Raw genomic sequence first — 13,505 nt, forward strand, 5'->3', positions numbered from 1 at the left:
GGGGGGGGTAGAACTCTGTAGTTATGCCAAATCCGGGAAAGGTTGAATTTATTCTACGTTGTTTAATTGAAGCAGAGTTGCTTTTTACAGGGGACATTACTCTTAGCATCAGGGGAGGTAACTGTAGTTTTAGTGCGCTACGACTGTGAAATTGTTACGATGCATGCCTTATTCATTCATTATTCCCTACTTTAGCACGCAGGACAAAATGCTAAGAAGTATTTCTTCCGGCTTTACGTTCTGAGTTCAAATTCCGCCGATGTCTACTTTGTCTTTCATCTTTTCGGGGTCGATAAAATAAGTACCAACTGAGCATTGAGGTCGATGTAATCGACTACTCCGCTCCCAAAATTTCAGGCCTTGTGCCAATGGTAGAAACAGTTTTTAAAGTTAAGCTCGTATCAACTCTGATCAAATAGACCGTTGATCAAAGACATTCCAGCCGTGACCAACTCATCTTTTCCCCATGTCTATTATGTACAGAACACCCAGTCAGTCTGTTGTGAGTTGTTGGAAATTTGTCTGCTATTTCTCACTAGTCAAGCGGTCACATCGCTCCCTCTTTGGCTCGATTGTTGAAGCTAAATTTTTAGCAGTTTACTGTGATCTAGGTTTGTTCAGGTATTGCACACCCATTCGTCTCCCCAATTTCCACAAAAAGCGAAAGAGGAGTTTCTTCAACTTGCTTAGCCACGAATCAGGACAAGGCACAACGGTCAGATGGTAGGTGATAACGGATGCAATAGACATACGCGTCACCTCCGCCCTTCCTAGCAGCGATAACGCCCTTCCAGACCAGATCTGGGTTAGGGCAGTTACCTTGCTTGTTAGCTCACCCCAATTCTTCTCTATCTGGAAGTCTGGGTCAAACCAGACCCCTAGCATCTTAACAGGACCTTCCATCCAACGACCCGCAACGTTATTGGACGGCATCGAATAGCCCCTCCAGTTGCCGAGCTACAAGCCGACCGACTTATCCTGATTAATTCTTGCTCTTGCCACCGCTTCGTATCTACTGATGCCGTTTTCTACACAAGGTAACTGCCCTTCATCCGACACGTTGATGGTGATGCCATCCGCATACGCGGTCGCCGTCTTCTCTCCACTCAGATCACGCGCGTTGCCTCCTATTGCCTCCAACCTTCGCAGCAATGGCTCAAGAGCCAGTACATACAGAAATGGAGACAGGGGACATCCCTGGCGAAGAGAGCGGTTTATCTCGAATGGTTTCGAAAGGAAACCATTCACTCGAACGACAGACTCGATGTTGCTGTACAAAGCAGCGATCCAGCCTCGGAAAGTCGGGCCCAGCCCGGCCACCCCGAGAACCGCCGCTATGTACCGATGGTCGACCCTCTCCACGATCAATGTTACCAATGAGACTATCGGTAGATAAAGAAGAAGAAAAATATATTTGTAAAGAATAAATTCTAGAGAATATAGTTATTTATTCGTAATGTATCCATCTCCGCTCAGTTATTCCTGGGAAGGTCGTTGGAGTAGAATCCTCAGGCACCATCCTCCACAGGGTCCTATCATAAGCAACGGTCATTAAACTTACCTGCTGGATTCCCAAACGTGACCAACTGAGACTATAGATGTTATCCAACTATCTCATTCTTGGTTTAACCCTAGGTATCCTGCCAGGTGGCTCTGTTTGAAAAATCTTTCTTGCAATTCTTTCCTTCAACATCTTAATCACATGTCTGTAGTACCGGAGCCGTGACCCACCACCGCCCCTTCAATACGGAGACGTAGTGGTTCGACCTGGAGAGATATCTTGATCTCGGAGTTACGTACCCTGTCGAATAAGGCTACCCCAGAAACCCTTTGCAGAACACTATTGCAGCCGCCTGTTTCGCAATCTACACTCGGTCATAACCCGACATTCGTTATGATGTGTGAAATCATATACAATACCATCAGTGTTTTTTGTAACTGTTTCATTTCTGTACAGTCGTACATGGAACTGAAGCATGTACACTCGTTCATCTATTTCTTTCTTCGGTAGAAGTAAACCTTTCTCAATCATAATAAAGTTGATAAAATGTCTGAAAGCTTTACAACTCCAGCATCGGTGTCTGCTCAAATGTTCAAAACATTGAAGAAATGGAGAAACAACGAATCTAGTATGACGTCATAAAAGAACTATAAAATTTTCTAACGGATGATACAATTAAACTTGTGTGGAGAGAGAGAAAGAGAGGAAGAGTAATTATTCTGCTGTTCCCTTTTGTTAAGTTACGAGGATGTAAACAAACCAACACTGGTTGTGTCCGTCTTGTTAGGCATACATTTAGGGGAGAGCCAAATTGTGAGCTCTTCGAATCCCTATTCTTGATATATATGTTAGTTGAACATGTCAAGCGAGATAACTCAGTATTTTTTTTCATTTCAATACATTTTCGCATCGCCTACGACCAACAGTCCGTGATGTATTTTAGCTGTATAGTCCAGGCTACACTGTGGAGGCGCAATGGCACAGTGGTTAGGGCAGCGGACTCGCGGTTTCGATTCTCAGACCGGGCGTTGTGAGTGTTTATTGAGCGAAAACACCTAAAAGCTCCACGAGGCTCCGGCAGGGGATGGTGGCGAACCCTGCTGTACTCTTTCACCACAGCTTTCTCTCACTCTTACTTCCTGTTTCTGTTGTGCCTGTAATTCAAAGGGTCATCCTTGTCACACTGTGTCACGCTGAATATCCCTGAGAACTACGTTAAGGGTACACGCGTCTGTGGAGTGCTCAGCCACTTGCACGTTAATTTCACGAGCAGGCTGTTCCGTTGATCGGATCAACTGGAACCCTCGACGTCGAAAGCGACGGAGTGCCAACAACAACCAGGCTACACTAATGAAAAAGTACTCTGCAGAGATGTATGTGCATGCTTAAATTTCGTTCTCACCGCGACTTATCGGGAATGCTGGGAGACTAATCTCTTTTCGTCAATTTTCAAAATACGTTTCCCCTACTGCTTCTCGCTAACCACCGATTTCAATGTCTCTTCGAGGACGTCTATCTCACTTCAAACGTCTCCCAAGTCGACTTCAATACTTACAGCCCTTTTTAGCCTTCATATTCGTTCTCTTCAATAGTGCAGCAGCAGAAACATTTTCTCGCAACCCCCAGCTGTTTTATCTCCCACACAAATGCCTCGTCACGTTCTCACCACCAAACAACTTCCTTCAGTCCATAATAGTCTGCACTTTTGTTTCATCCTAACAATATTATTGTCAATATCAATTACACATCTAATACTGCATTCATCCTACCACCTGGTTCCTATGGCACTCCAAATCAGCTTGACTTGTCACATGATAGTTATCCATGACAGCACATGCTTCTTCTGACCCATCAGAAATAGCTAACCCAGTGGTTCTCAACCAGGTCCCTGGAAGATCTTGTTAAAAATTCGTAATGAAAGGCGGTGGCGAACTGTTAGCATGCTAGGCAAAATGCTTAGCGGCATTACATCCGTCTTTACGTTCTGAGTTCAAATTCCACCAGAGTCGACTTTGCCTTTCATGCTGTCGAGGTTGATAAAATAAGTACCAGTTGAGCACTTCGTCAATGTAATCGATCCACCTCGATCTTGTTGGCCTTGTGTCAAAACTTATATGTAATAAATTCGTTATATTTCAACTATATTTAAACGTTCTTCACACAATTCCTGATATTTAATCATAAAAATATAATTTTAAGGCATCAAATGGCTATGAGGGTCTCCACTGTTGAGAACCACTGATTTAAACAGTTGACTATGAAACCACTTTCAGGCATGTCCCTCCTCAACTCATAGTTGTCCTCTTTAAGAACACACGTAACAGGTTTTGCTGTTCGGAAGTTTAAAGTATAAAACAACTCATTAGTAAATCTCAGGTTGTTAGATCCACAATGTAATAATATATCACCCCTACACATTACACAAACATTTGAGGAGAGAGACCACTTGGATGTTTGGCACGAAGTCAATCACAATTTTTTTTGGTCCAGATGCATTGCTTGCTTATTTTTCTAGAATGGCCTATCGTATCTATCTAGTCTGCTGTCGAGGTTATGCACATAACTCAAAAGTGCTATCTGCACACGCAAATTCCATTCTGCCCATTATTTAAGTACACTCTTCAGAGACTGGACTGGCTCACCACTTCTGTTGAGGCACTCATCACTCATTGTATTCCATCATATCCCATTCAGCCCTTCTCCTTGATTTTACCTTTACTGTCTGTCAGCTGTTGATTTGTAATGGTTTCAAGTAACAGATCAATCTGATTTGAAAAACTCTACAGGTCACAGTCCCTTCCAAAAAGTGAAATAAAAAAAAAATTAAAAAAAAAAAAACCCCAAGCAAATTTCATAAAAATATAGTCCAGGAAAGTGTCAGTGATCTTTGCAGGTCATCCCAGACCAATGTGGCAAATGTCCAATTTGAACCCCAAGAAAAGTCATGGGCAGAGAAGGGACCGGGTTTTTAGCTTAACAGAATCGTTTTAATGTTAAGACCTTTGGGTGGTTCTAAAATCTTTCAGCTAATGACTATTGAAAAGGTTAGGCTATTTAGACCCATTTTTGCTATGATGATCAAATTATTAATTCCAGACACATGGTTAATATACAATGCATAATTCTTTTTAATGAAAATGTAAAATTTGATGGTGATGTGATTGCGATATCTGGCATATTAATCTAACTGCTAAGATCAGGGGGTTGAGAAAGTTCTTACAATCAGGGGCAAGTTGCAAGTGAATAAGAACCTGGATGATGTGTCTGTGCTGAGAAAAATATAAACCTGATTTAATTACATTACTTAAAATAGTTTTGCTTTTGTTATTACTTTGTCAGCTTCAAGTGAGATTGAGAGGTTTTCAATTACCAAAAGCCAATCAGATTTGCTCAGACAAATACAATTGCAAACATAGTTTGTTGTTGCCTCTGTTTTTATGACTGATCATTTCTTTGCAAGTTTTTACCTAAACAGGGGTGGTGACAGTGTTGCTACTGCTTGTGTGACACAATCAGATTTCCAACTTACTGAAATTGGATGGCAGATAACAGTGCCACCAATTAAAATATATCTACAAGTGCAACATTGGAGAATGGTAAAGGATAATTATTCCAAAGATCTTTCTCATAGAAGAAAAAAGTATATAAACAATATGTGAGCAACACAAAAGCCGAACTTTCTGAAGAGATCAATATTTTAGTGTAGGCTTACTTTACTTTATCCAACTTAAAACCTTAAAGCATAGGAGTGTTCGGTAATGCTAAGTTGCATAGGAATTAAAAATGTAAAAGGAGAAAAATTGGGGTACTGTGGAATACTGCTTAAACTGTGGCATTATATAATGTTTGTAGATACAGATTAATGACCACCACCCTTTAGACTGAAACCCTGCTTTAAAAATTTCTATAAAAATTCTACAATTCAAAACCATATAATACATATTGGCATAGAACAACTTTTTAGAGGGGAGGGGATCCTATTTCATCTCTGAAGATAGGAGAAAAAAGAGCATTTCAGATTTTGAATAAACAGCCCATGTTATTCAAAGTGGCTGGTGTATACAGAGACACCGATGTTTAATTACAAGAAATTGCAGGTTCTAACAGGGGGAAATGTACAAAGAAAGTAAAATAAAATTTAACACAAACTTTTAAATCAGTGAATTTATTTTTAAGAATGGTTGAACAAGTTCTTTCTAGGATTCTAGCCATATGTGATAACATTTCAGTCACTTGAACACTGTGACATATGCGACATTTGATATAAAAATATTTCTATAGTTTTACAAAAGGCTAGAATACCGGCCATCCTTCTTGGTTGCTGTCAAAACAATGAATCAAAAAGAGGAAAAGTTCAATGTAGTTTTTGTTAGGTGAAAATGTGCCTAGTTCATGTGGCAGTATGTGTCTGGAGGGGTGTGGGTGTAACAATGAGGACATTACTCAATGGGTCTAATGCACTACTGACCTGCACTGACCAAACATGAAAGCAGTCCGAGTTCAAGTGTTGCCTTCAAAGAGGATCTGATAGAATACAACCAATGAGAGTATCAAGGGAAAAAAAAAAACAAAGATAAGCAGTTTACTTTCCCTGCCCCAAATTTTTCCCTGCTTCATTATGTGAAATGCTGCCCTCATCACAATGATGGCAACACAAAAAGGAACTGGAATCAATAGTAACAACCAGTTTTATTAATGACAATGAAATAAATGACAGACAGCTAGGGGGTGATGAATGAACGGCCCCATCATGCTCTAAACAACTTTTACAAAGGTTTGGGTTTTTAATTATATATTTTTAATTATTTTTTTTTTAATGATGGTGGCATAGGTCGTAATGATTGAGACAGTTAACAGATATTTTCTGTTGAAATGTCTGATAAGAGTGCATGTCAATTTACAACTGTCAACTCTGGCTGCTCACACAGGGCTGTGATGGACTTTTTAAGCACAGCCAACCAATATCACTGAATGTAAGGAATTCATTTATTTTGTTAGATTAAAATGGTAAATAAACCCTCAGTAAATTATATTACTAGAGATCAGATGACTTTGAAAGAAATAGAGGTTATCTTTGGTAAATAATCAAGAGGGTGATAGTAGTTCAATGAATTTTCCTTCAATGCCATGAAGATGAGATCGCAGAAAGTGTGGCCAGCACAAGCACTGCCATTCTTGAGTGCCTGTTGTATCAAACATAGCTGACAATAGGTAACTGCTCCAAGGTCCTCTACAGTTTTGACATTGGCAAAAATAATTCGATACACTCAATGATGCTTAACTTCTTACGTTTCCACAGCCAGGAAATGAATTTTCAGGGGAAAAAAAAAAAAAAGATAAAATCCAATTTTTGCTTTATTATCTTGCACACCATCTGGCCTCATCCTTGATTAATTTCTAGTTTTGCTGTTAGGAATCAAATATTTGTGAAATATCAGTAGCTGCATGAATGTAGAGGTATCACAATTTATGCAAAGCATGCAACTTGATGTTTTTTTTTTGTCCAGGGATCCAAATTCAAAATTGAAAGACTTCTTGCAACCATTAAGTTGACAACACAAAGTAGGATGTAGTAGAGTTAGCAGGATTGACAAGGACAAAGACGGCTTTTAATAACAATGCAATAACAGATAAAAAAAAAAAAAAAAGAGTGCCAGGAGTGACTTTGGCAGTGTAGGTGGGATGTCACTTGGTATGGCTGGCTGGCAGGTTTATCAGAGTTTTTTCTGTCCAGCCAGTCTTGGTCATTGTTTACAAAACCAGCCAGAAACAAGTAGCAAGATGTATACAGCTCTACTTAAGAGGATTTCATTCCACAGGTTTATCACTGAGGACAGCAATGGCATCTTTCACAGCATGGTAAATGATATTCTTGACCTGAAAAGAAACCAAAAAACAAATTTACAATTTCAGAGATAGACAACATCTTAGATCGTTTAAATATTTATCTTTTCGAAATCAAGCAGTTCTTCCAACTTAATTTACTCTGCGTCATATCTAACTAACATTGAGAGTGAATTTTTACTGTTCATCTCATAACACATTATCATCCACTTTTTCATGCTTGCATGGGTCAGACAAAATTTCAAATGGACTTTCTATGGCCAGATGCCTTTTGTTGTCAACCCTCATTCATTTCCAAGCAAGGTTAATATTTCCCCATGGCTACACATCTTTTCACAGAATATTGGAAATGAAGGACATTGTTTGTATTATGATGACACTTTTAGGAAGCAAACTTTTTGGACAGCCACACCCGTCCCTTCTAATTTTACAAGTTAAAAACGCCAACTATTTTGCAACTAGATTTTAGGAGGATTATATTTTAGTTAAAATTTAAAATCTTCTCCAAAGGAAAATTACCTGAAGTTTATCTTCATGGTTACTGTGAGAATCTGACAAATGACGGAATTCCTGAGTCATGCGGAAACAGTGATTCAAATGTTCTGGGGAGACAAAGTCTTCTGCCACTTTGATACAACTGTGTAAATTCCGTACCTAAAAAAACCAAAATGAAATTGTGCAAGTGAAAGACAAATCTAAAACTAAAAATATTGAATTTTTTTTTTTTTTTTTTGGTGCTTTATTTACTGTTTACACACTAACCTGATGAGGTGCTCCAGCTGGAATGAACACAGCATCACCCAGACATTGTACAATGGTGTAACCATGTACACCATATTCTTTGTTAAGACGGTCCCGCAGTTCAGCATCCAGATACCAGCTTTGATCATGAATTGGATCATGATCAGGTTCTATCTGCTGTCCATTTTCTTTCCCAACCTAAAAACAAAAGGGAAAAAAACCCCATCAAATTGATAAAATCAAACCATGCATTGACAGACCACACAACTGAGTAAAAAAAAAAAAAATAATAAGAGTGTGGAACCCCTAATTTACCTTATTTAGCAAGTCTCTAATTTTGTCAGCTTCTTCAGCACAATAAATATGCCACAGAGCGCCTGGGATTTCATTGACTTCTCTTACCCGTCTCTTGGTAATAATATCACAGTCTGCCTCATCAATAGCTTTAAGGGCAGCTGGAAAGAAAAAGATAATGTACTTAGCTAAAAATATATATATTTGAAAAATGAAACAAAAACAAGAGACCAATATTTGACAGTTTCAACTGGTTAATAAAAAACATGCCAGTGCCATGTTATAAGTACCCAACTCACACTGTTAAGTAGTTGGGATTAGGAAAAGCATCTGGTTGTAGAAACCAAGCCAAATCAGACTGGAACCCGGTGCAGCTTTTCTGCTTGCCAGCTCTGGTCAAACCAACCCATGCCAGGATGAAAAAGATGTTAAAAGATGATGATGAACTTACCATCAATATGATCTTGTCGTCCATTCGGTCCATCGTCAGGGATCCCAACATGGACCATTACATTTACAGCATCAGACACATCCAAATGTAAGTTAGTCGTTCCCTCTGATGGAAAACTAGCAGAACCTGAAAGAAACAGTAAATAAGAATAAATAAATAAATGAAAAATACGTACTTATGATACTACATTTTTACTGTAACTCATATATATATATATATAAATGATATTTACCGTAAGCATTGTACATTTTTGGTCCCAGATCTGGTTTAACCAGAAAATCTGGAAGGCGGGAAGCTAAATTCAATATTCCTACACGATTTGTATAATCTGGAAGGGGAAGTGCCTGCATCAAGTCTAAAAATCTCTGAGGAAGGATATCACTGAAATCATCACTCGGAGGCCAATCTTTTAGTTTTAAAAGCATTGGATCATTATTTTTATCCCTCAGACGTTCTGAAAAACAAACGGATATTAAAGAATCACCAAATGTTTAAAATACAAATATATATATATATATACACACATACATAAAGCGAAATCGTGATGGCACCTGTACCCAGCGTAGCCTTCCTGGCACTTGTGCTGGTGGCATGTGTAAAGACATTCGAGCAAAATCGTGCCAATGCCGCTGGACTGGCTCCTGTGCAGGTGGCACGTAAAATACACCATTTTGAGCGTGGCCGTTGCCAGAACCACCTGGCTGGCTTTCGTGCCGGTGGCACGTAAAAACATCCACTACACTCTCGGAGTGGTTGGCGTTAGGAAGGGCATCCAGCTGTAGAAACTCTGCCAAAACAGATTGGAGCCTGGTGTAGCCATCCAGTTCACCAATCCAACCCATGCTAGCATGGAAAGCGAACGTTAAATGATGATGATGATATATAAGGCGTTTATATAATTAATGAAATATGTTGAGCAACACTACTTACTTCTTATATATTCAAAACCATCCCAAAATACTTTCATTGAGTGTCCAATCCACACATCTCCAGTCCGACAGTTCACTAAGTCATTATCTACATGACCAAATTGTTCACAGAAGCTTTCAGGTTTCCAAATTTTGGACTTTAAGTACTTTTGCACACCAGAAACAAGAACAGGCTAAAAAAAAGTGTAGACGAGAAAAAATTTTTTTTGAATTTCTACATAAACGGCTAAAAGTTCAAAAAATTCAATACACATCTAAGGAAAATCAAAAGTAACTCACAGAGCCCTGTTTCCACTGTTCTTGAAAAATGGGGAGGTTGTTCTTGTGCTTTGGTTCATGCAAGCGAAGCAAGCGTCCATCACAAAGCCAAGAGTGAGGAACATCTGGATAGAGCACACTAGTCTCCGTTAAAGTATGTTTTAATATTGGAATTTCACGAGCTATTATTCGTGGGCCCATGCGAGGTATATAATGCATCAATTTCATCATTGGTACAGTTTCGTTCTCTTTCGGAAAAGCCTTTCCAACTACAGATTGAATAATATCTTCAAGAGTGTCTCTTACAGTCTTTGGTTTAGAAGATTTTTTACTGTCAGCTCCTGCCTTTACTTTGCCAGCTGTTTTTGTTAAGAGTTCTCTCAAAGTGGAGCATCCAGGGGTCTTTTTATCAGAACCACCAGTATTTGGTGACAGGGGCTCTTGAGTATTAGACTTTTTCTCTTCAGCCTCTTTCTTATTCAGCAGTGGATCAGTGCGATCTCGACTGTTTTCAGAATTCATAGCAACATCTGCTAGAAGACATAGTGGAGAGTTGGCATCAGGGTTATAATTGGAGAGCTTTTCGGGTTGGGAGGTTCGCATTTTCTTGTTCTTATTACTGTTGCAGTTATCTTCTGTGCCATTTGGTATCTTGGTGTTGTCAGAGGAAACGTGGTTCTCAGTTTCTTGATTATCTTCCTGAATTATGAAATTTGAAAACGAATTAGATTGTCATCAAACAAACCCAACTTCTAGACTAGATAACAATAAAGAAATCAAATAAAAGCAAACAAACATACCTGATTCACACCATTTTTGGATGAATTACATTCACAAGTACAATTGGATTTTATACCCCATTTCTTCCTTATTTCATGAATACGTTGTCCAAGGTCCCAAAGAGCTATAAAAAAAAAAAGAGGGAGGGAGGACCAATTGTTACAACTTTATAAAGGAAAATACTTTTAATGTTAAGCATTATTTATTTATATTCAGGAGAGAGTGAGCAAAAAAGTAGACTAAGCAATACTAACCATTGGAAGGGATGATCTGAGTCAGCATTAATTTCTCTGGTTCATGTGGTTGTCTGTTAGCACTACAGGTCAGCCATTCATGCTCAGGTTGCAGTTTAGCTGCTGAAGAAAATTACACCAGATGTAACATTAACCTCCAGTACAAATAACACTATTTCCAACAAATTTTTATATCAGTTTACAAAAAAAAAAAGCATAACATACTTTTCTCTTCAGGAGCTTCGTCTTCTACCAGCTGCCTTCGGCTCTTATAGCAGTCCAGACAAGTAACAAAGCCACATTTATGGCAAACCCAGTGTATATTGAACAGAGTTGTGTCACATACATCACACATTTCACGTACCCCAGTCACAGCTCGTTTCCAAGCAACTTTGGCTGGAATGGAAAAAGAGAAAGGTCATACGTGGTTATTTTTTTTGAATGAACTGCCTATAGAAAATACACGTTTATGCTCCGATTCAAAAATCATATTTCAAAAGAAACAAAATTATCTTACAGATAACTGAAATGTTAAAAACTTACCGTCTTTGCCAGCCCAAGATCTAGCTTCTTTTTCATGCTCCACTAGTTCACAGAATTTATCTCCGACTTTACTGAGGATATATTTTGCAATGCTGACATCAATTTCAGGAGATTTCACTAGAATATTAAAAATTAGAAATAAAAATAAATTTAGATTATATATTTATGTCTTTATTTTACAAAAAATTATATTCTGACATCATCCACGAATTTACAGACAACAATGAGATTTTGGCAAGAAAAAAGTTTGGGGGGACAAGCTAAACTGAAAATGGCTTAGTATATTTGTAGTCATGTGACTGATCAGACATTACACATCATTGGTCACAATGCACTTTTCATTGATTTAGCCTTTGAAAGATGCCATCCTGCTGGCTTGATAAGCAAGCTAACATACCACCCTGATCTAAAGGGGTACTAGAGCAACAGGTTCCTTGGTCTGGGAATCAAACCCATGAACTTGTGGTAATAAGTGCAACAGCCTAACCACTAGGCTATGCACCTTCACACTGGTACATTGCATTACAAAGAAAAAGGACCCAAAAGCTTGTAGACAGTTAAGGGAATAAATTGTAAGTTTTAACCTTTAAGAATTCAGATTTCTCTTTCTAAATCTCCCTGATTTCAATTATGTGATTATTTTTAGAATAATATTGTAAGGTAAGTGCGAGAAGTCAGATCTGGTCAGTTTAAAGACAAAACAGGTAGATTATTATGGCTGGATATGGCCAATTTAAATGCTAACAAGTTAAAGGCATGTACAAAATAAATGCATGTAAATTGCTACAAGTTTTGACTACTGAATTATAGTTCTATTAGCTGAGTGGTCCAGCTAGTTGAACAAGGAGAACCCTTAAACTAAAAGAAACATCACAAAGGTTATTGAATTACTCATCTATTCAACCCAGGTGGGGGTAGTTTCTGCTAACCCAGTTCACATTACAAAAGTTGAATCAATTCAAAATCAAAATAGAATAAAACTCTCCAGACCAACATGCCTAGTAATGCCCTTGACTCCTGGATACACACTTCCTGTTTTAATGTGACCTAAATCAAAACCTTGCATGAAAATTTCACATTAATTTGTGTCCTAAGCATGAGTTTCATAATAAAATTATGCTAAATTATTCATTATTCTTAAATTGAAAGAAAACCAGTATATGTCAAGAGAAATATGGTAGCAAAAGGGTTGGACTATACAGATTTATTCATGCACACACGCACACAACAAATATGCCAAATTATTGAACATGTTTCAATAACATACCTGGTAGGTTAGGTTCCCATGACTTGATGTCGTTAGCATAGGCATCAGAGAGCTCAGAAAACCCAGCAATCATAAGAAAACCTTTCTGACTGTAACGCAATCTGCAAAATTAAAATTAATGGTGAATAAAAAAAAGAAAAAAAACCCCAATTCTTTTACATGAAAAACTTCTCTGCCTATTACAATGTATCACGAAATTCAAGACAGTAAATGCTAACTAAAAGATAATATGGTAGACACTTTTAACCCCCCACACACTTGCAAATGGGCTGTTTATTTTTTCTTACTGGAACAAATATGTTTACACTAGATGTAGATAACTTTTAGTCAAATTTTTTTAAATGATTGACAATAACGCCATTTGGAATATCCAATCAACTCCAATTTAACTACAGTTGCTTATTGGACAGTTCCAGAAGTACTTTGTAAAGTTGGAAGATACACTAACCCCCCCCCCCCATACACACACACATATATGTATGTATGTGTGTATACATACATATATATGTATGTGTGTATACACACATATATATATGTATGTGTGTATACATACATATATATATGTATGTGTGTATACATACATATATATATGTATGTGTGTATACATACATATATATATGTATGTGTGTATACATACATATATATATGTATGTGTGTATACATA

At 38.0% G+C, this 13,505-nt stretch overlaps 1 protein-coding gene across 4 annotated transcripts in view; it reads right to left on the reverse strand.

Moving 5' to 3' along the window:
- Positions 1 to 5,650: 5,650 nt before the first annotated feature.
- Positions 5,651 to 13,505, reverse strand: part of LOC106875029 (lysine-specific demethylase 3A) — a 127,585-nt gene continuing 119,730 nt past the window's right edge. For 3 of the 4 annotated variants that reach the window (XM_052972688.1, XM_052972687.1, XM_014922982.2), the window contains 13 exons: positions 12,842 to 12,942; positions 11,575 to 11,691; positions 11,257 to 11,427; positions 11,053 to 11,154; positions 10,819 to 10,922; positions 10,040 to 10,717; positions 9,762 to 9,933; positions 9,064 to 9,285; positions 8,832 to 8,957; positions 8,402 to 8,541; positions 8,108 to 8,284; positions 7,865 to 7,999; positions 5,651 to 7,378 (listed from right to left, as the gene is read on the reverse strand). In XM_052972688.1, the coding sequence (XP_052828648.1) occupies positions 7,310 to 7,378; positions 7,865 to 7,999; positions 8,108 to 8,284; positions 8,402 to 8,541; positions 8,832 to 8,957; positions 9,064 to 9,285; positions 9,762 to 9,933; positions 10,040 to 10,717; positions 10,819 to 10,922; positions 11,053 to 11,154; positions 11,257 to 11,427; positions 11,575 to 11,691; positions 12,842 to 12,942 (2,314 nt within the window). In that variant the 3' untranslated portion in view covers positions 5,651 to 7,309. The remainder of the gene's footprint in view (positions 7,379 to 7,864; positions 8,000 to 8,107; positions 8,285 to 8,401; positions 8,542 to 8,831; positions 8,958 to 9,063; positions 9,286 to 9,761; positions 9,934 to 10,039; positions 10,718 to 10,818; positions 10,923 to 11,052; positions 11,155 to 11,256; positions 11,428 to 11,574; positions 11,692 to 12,841; positions 12,943 to 13,505) is intronic. The other variant, XM_052972686.1, reaches the window with a different exon arrangement.

Source organism: Octopus bimaculoides, chromosome 14, assembly GCF_001194135.2.
Source record: "Octopus bimaculoides isolate UCB-OBI-ISO-001 chromosome 14, ASM119413v2, whole genome shotgun sequence".
Taxonomy (NCBI): domain Eukaryota; kingdom Metazoa; phylum Mollusca; class Cephalopoda; order Octopoda; family Octopodidae; genus Octopus; species Octopus bimaculoides.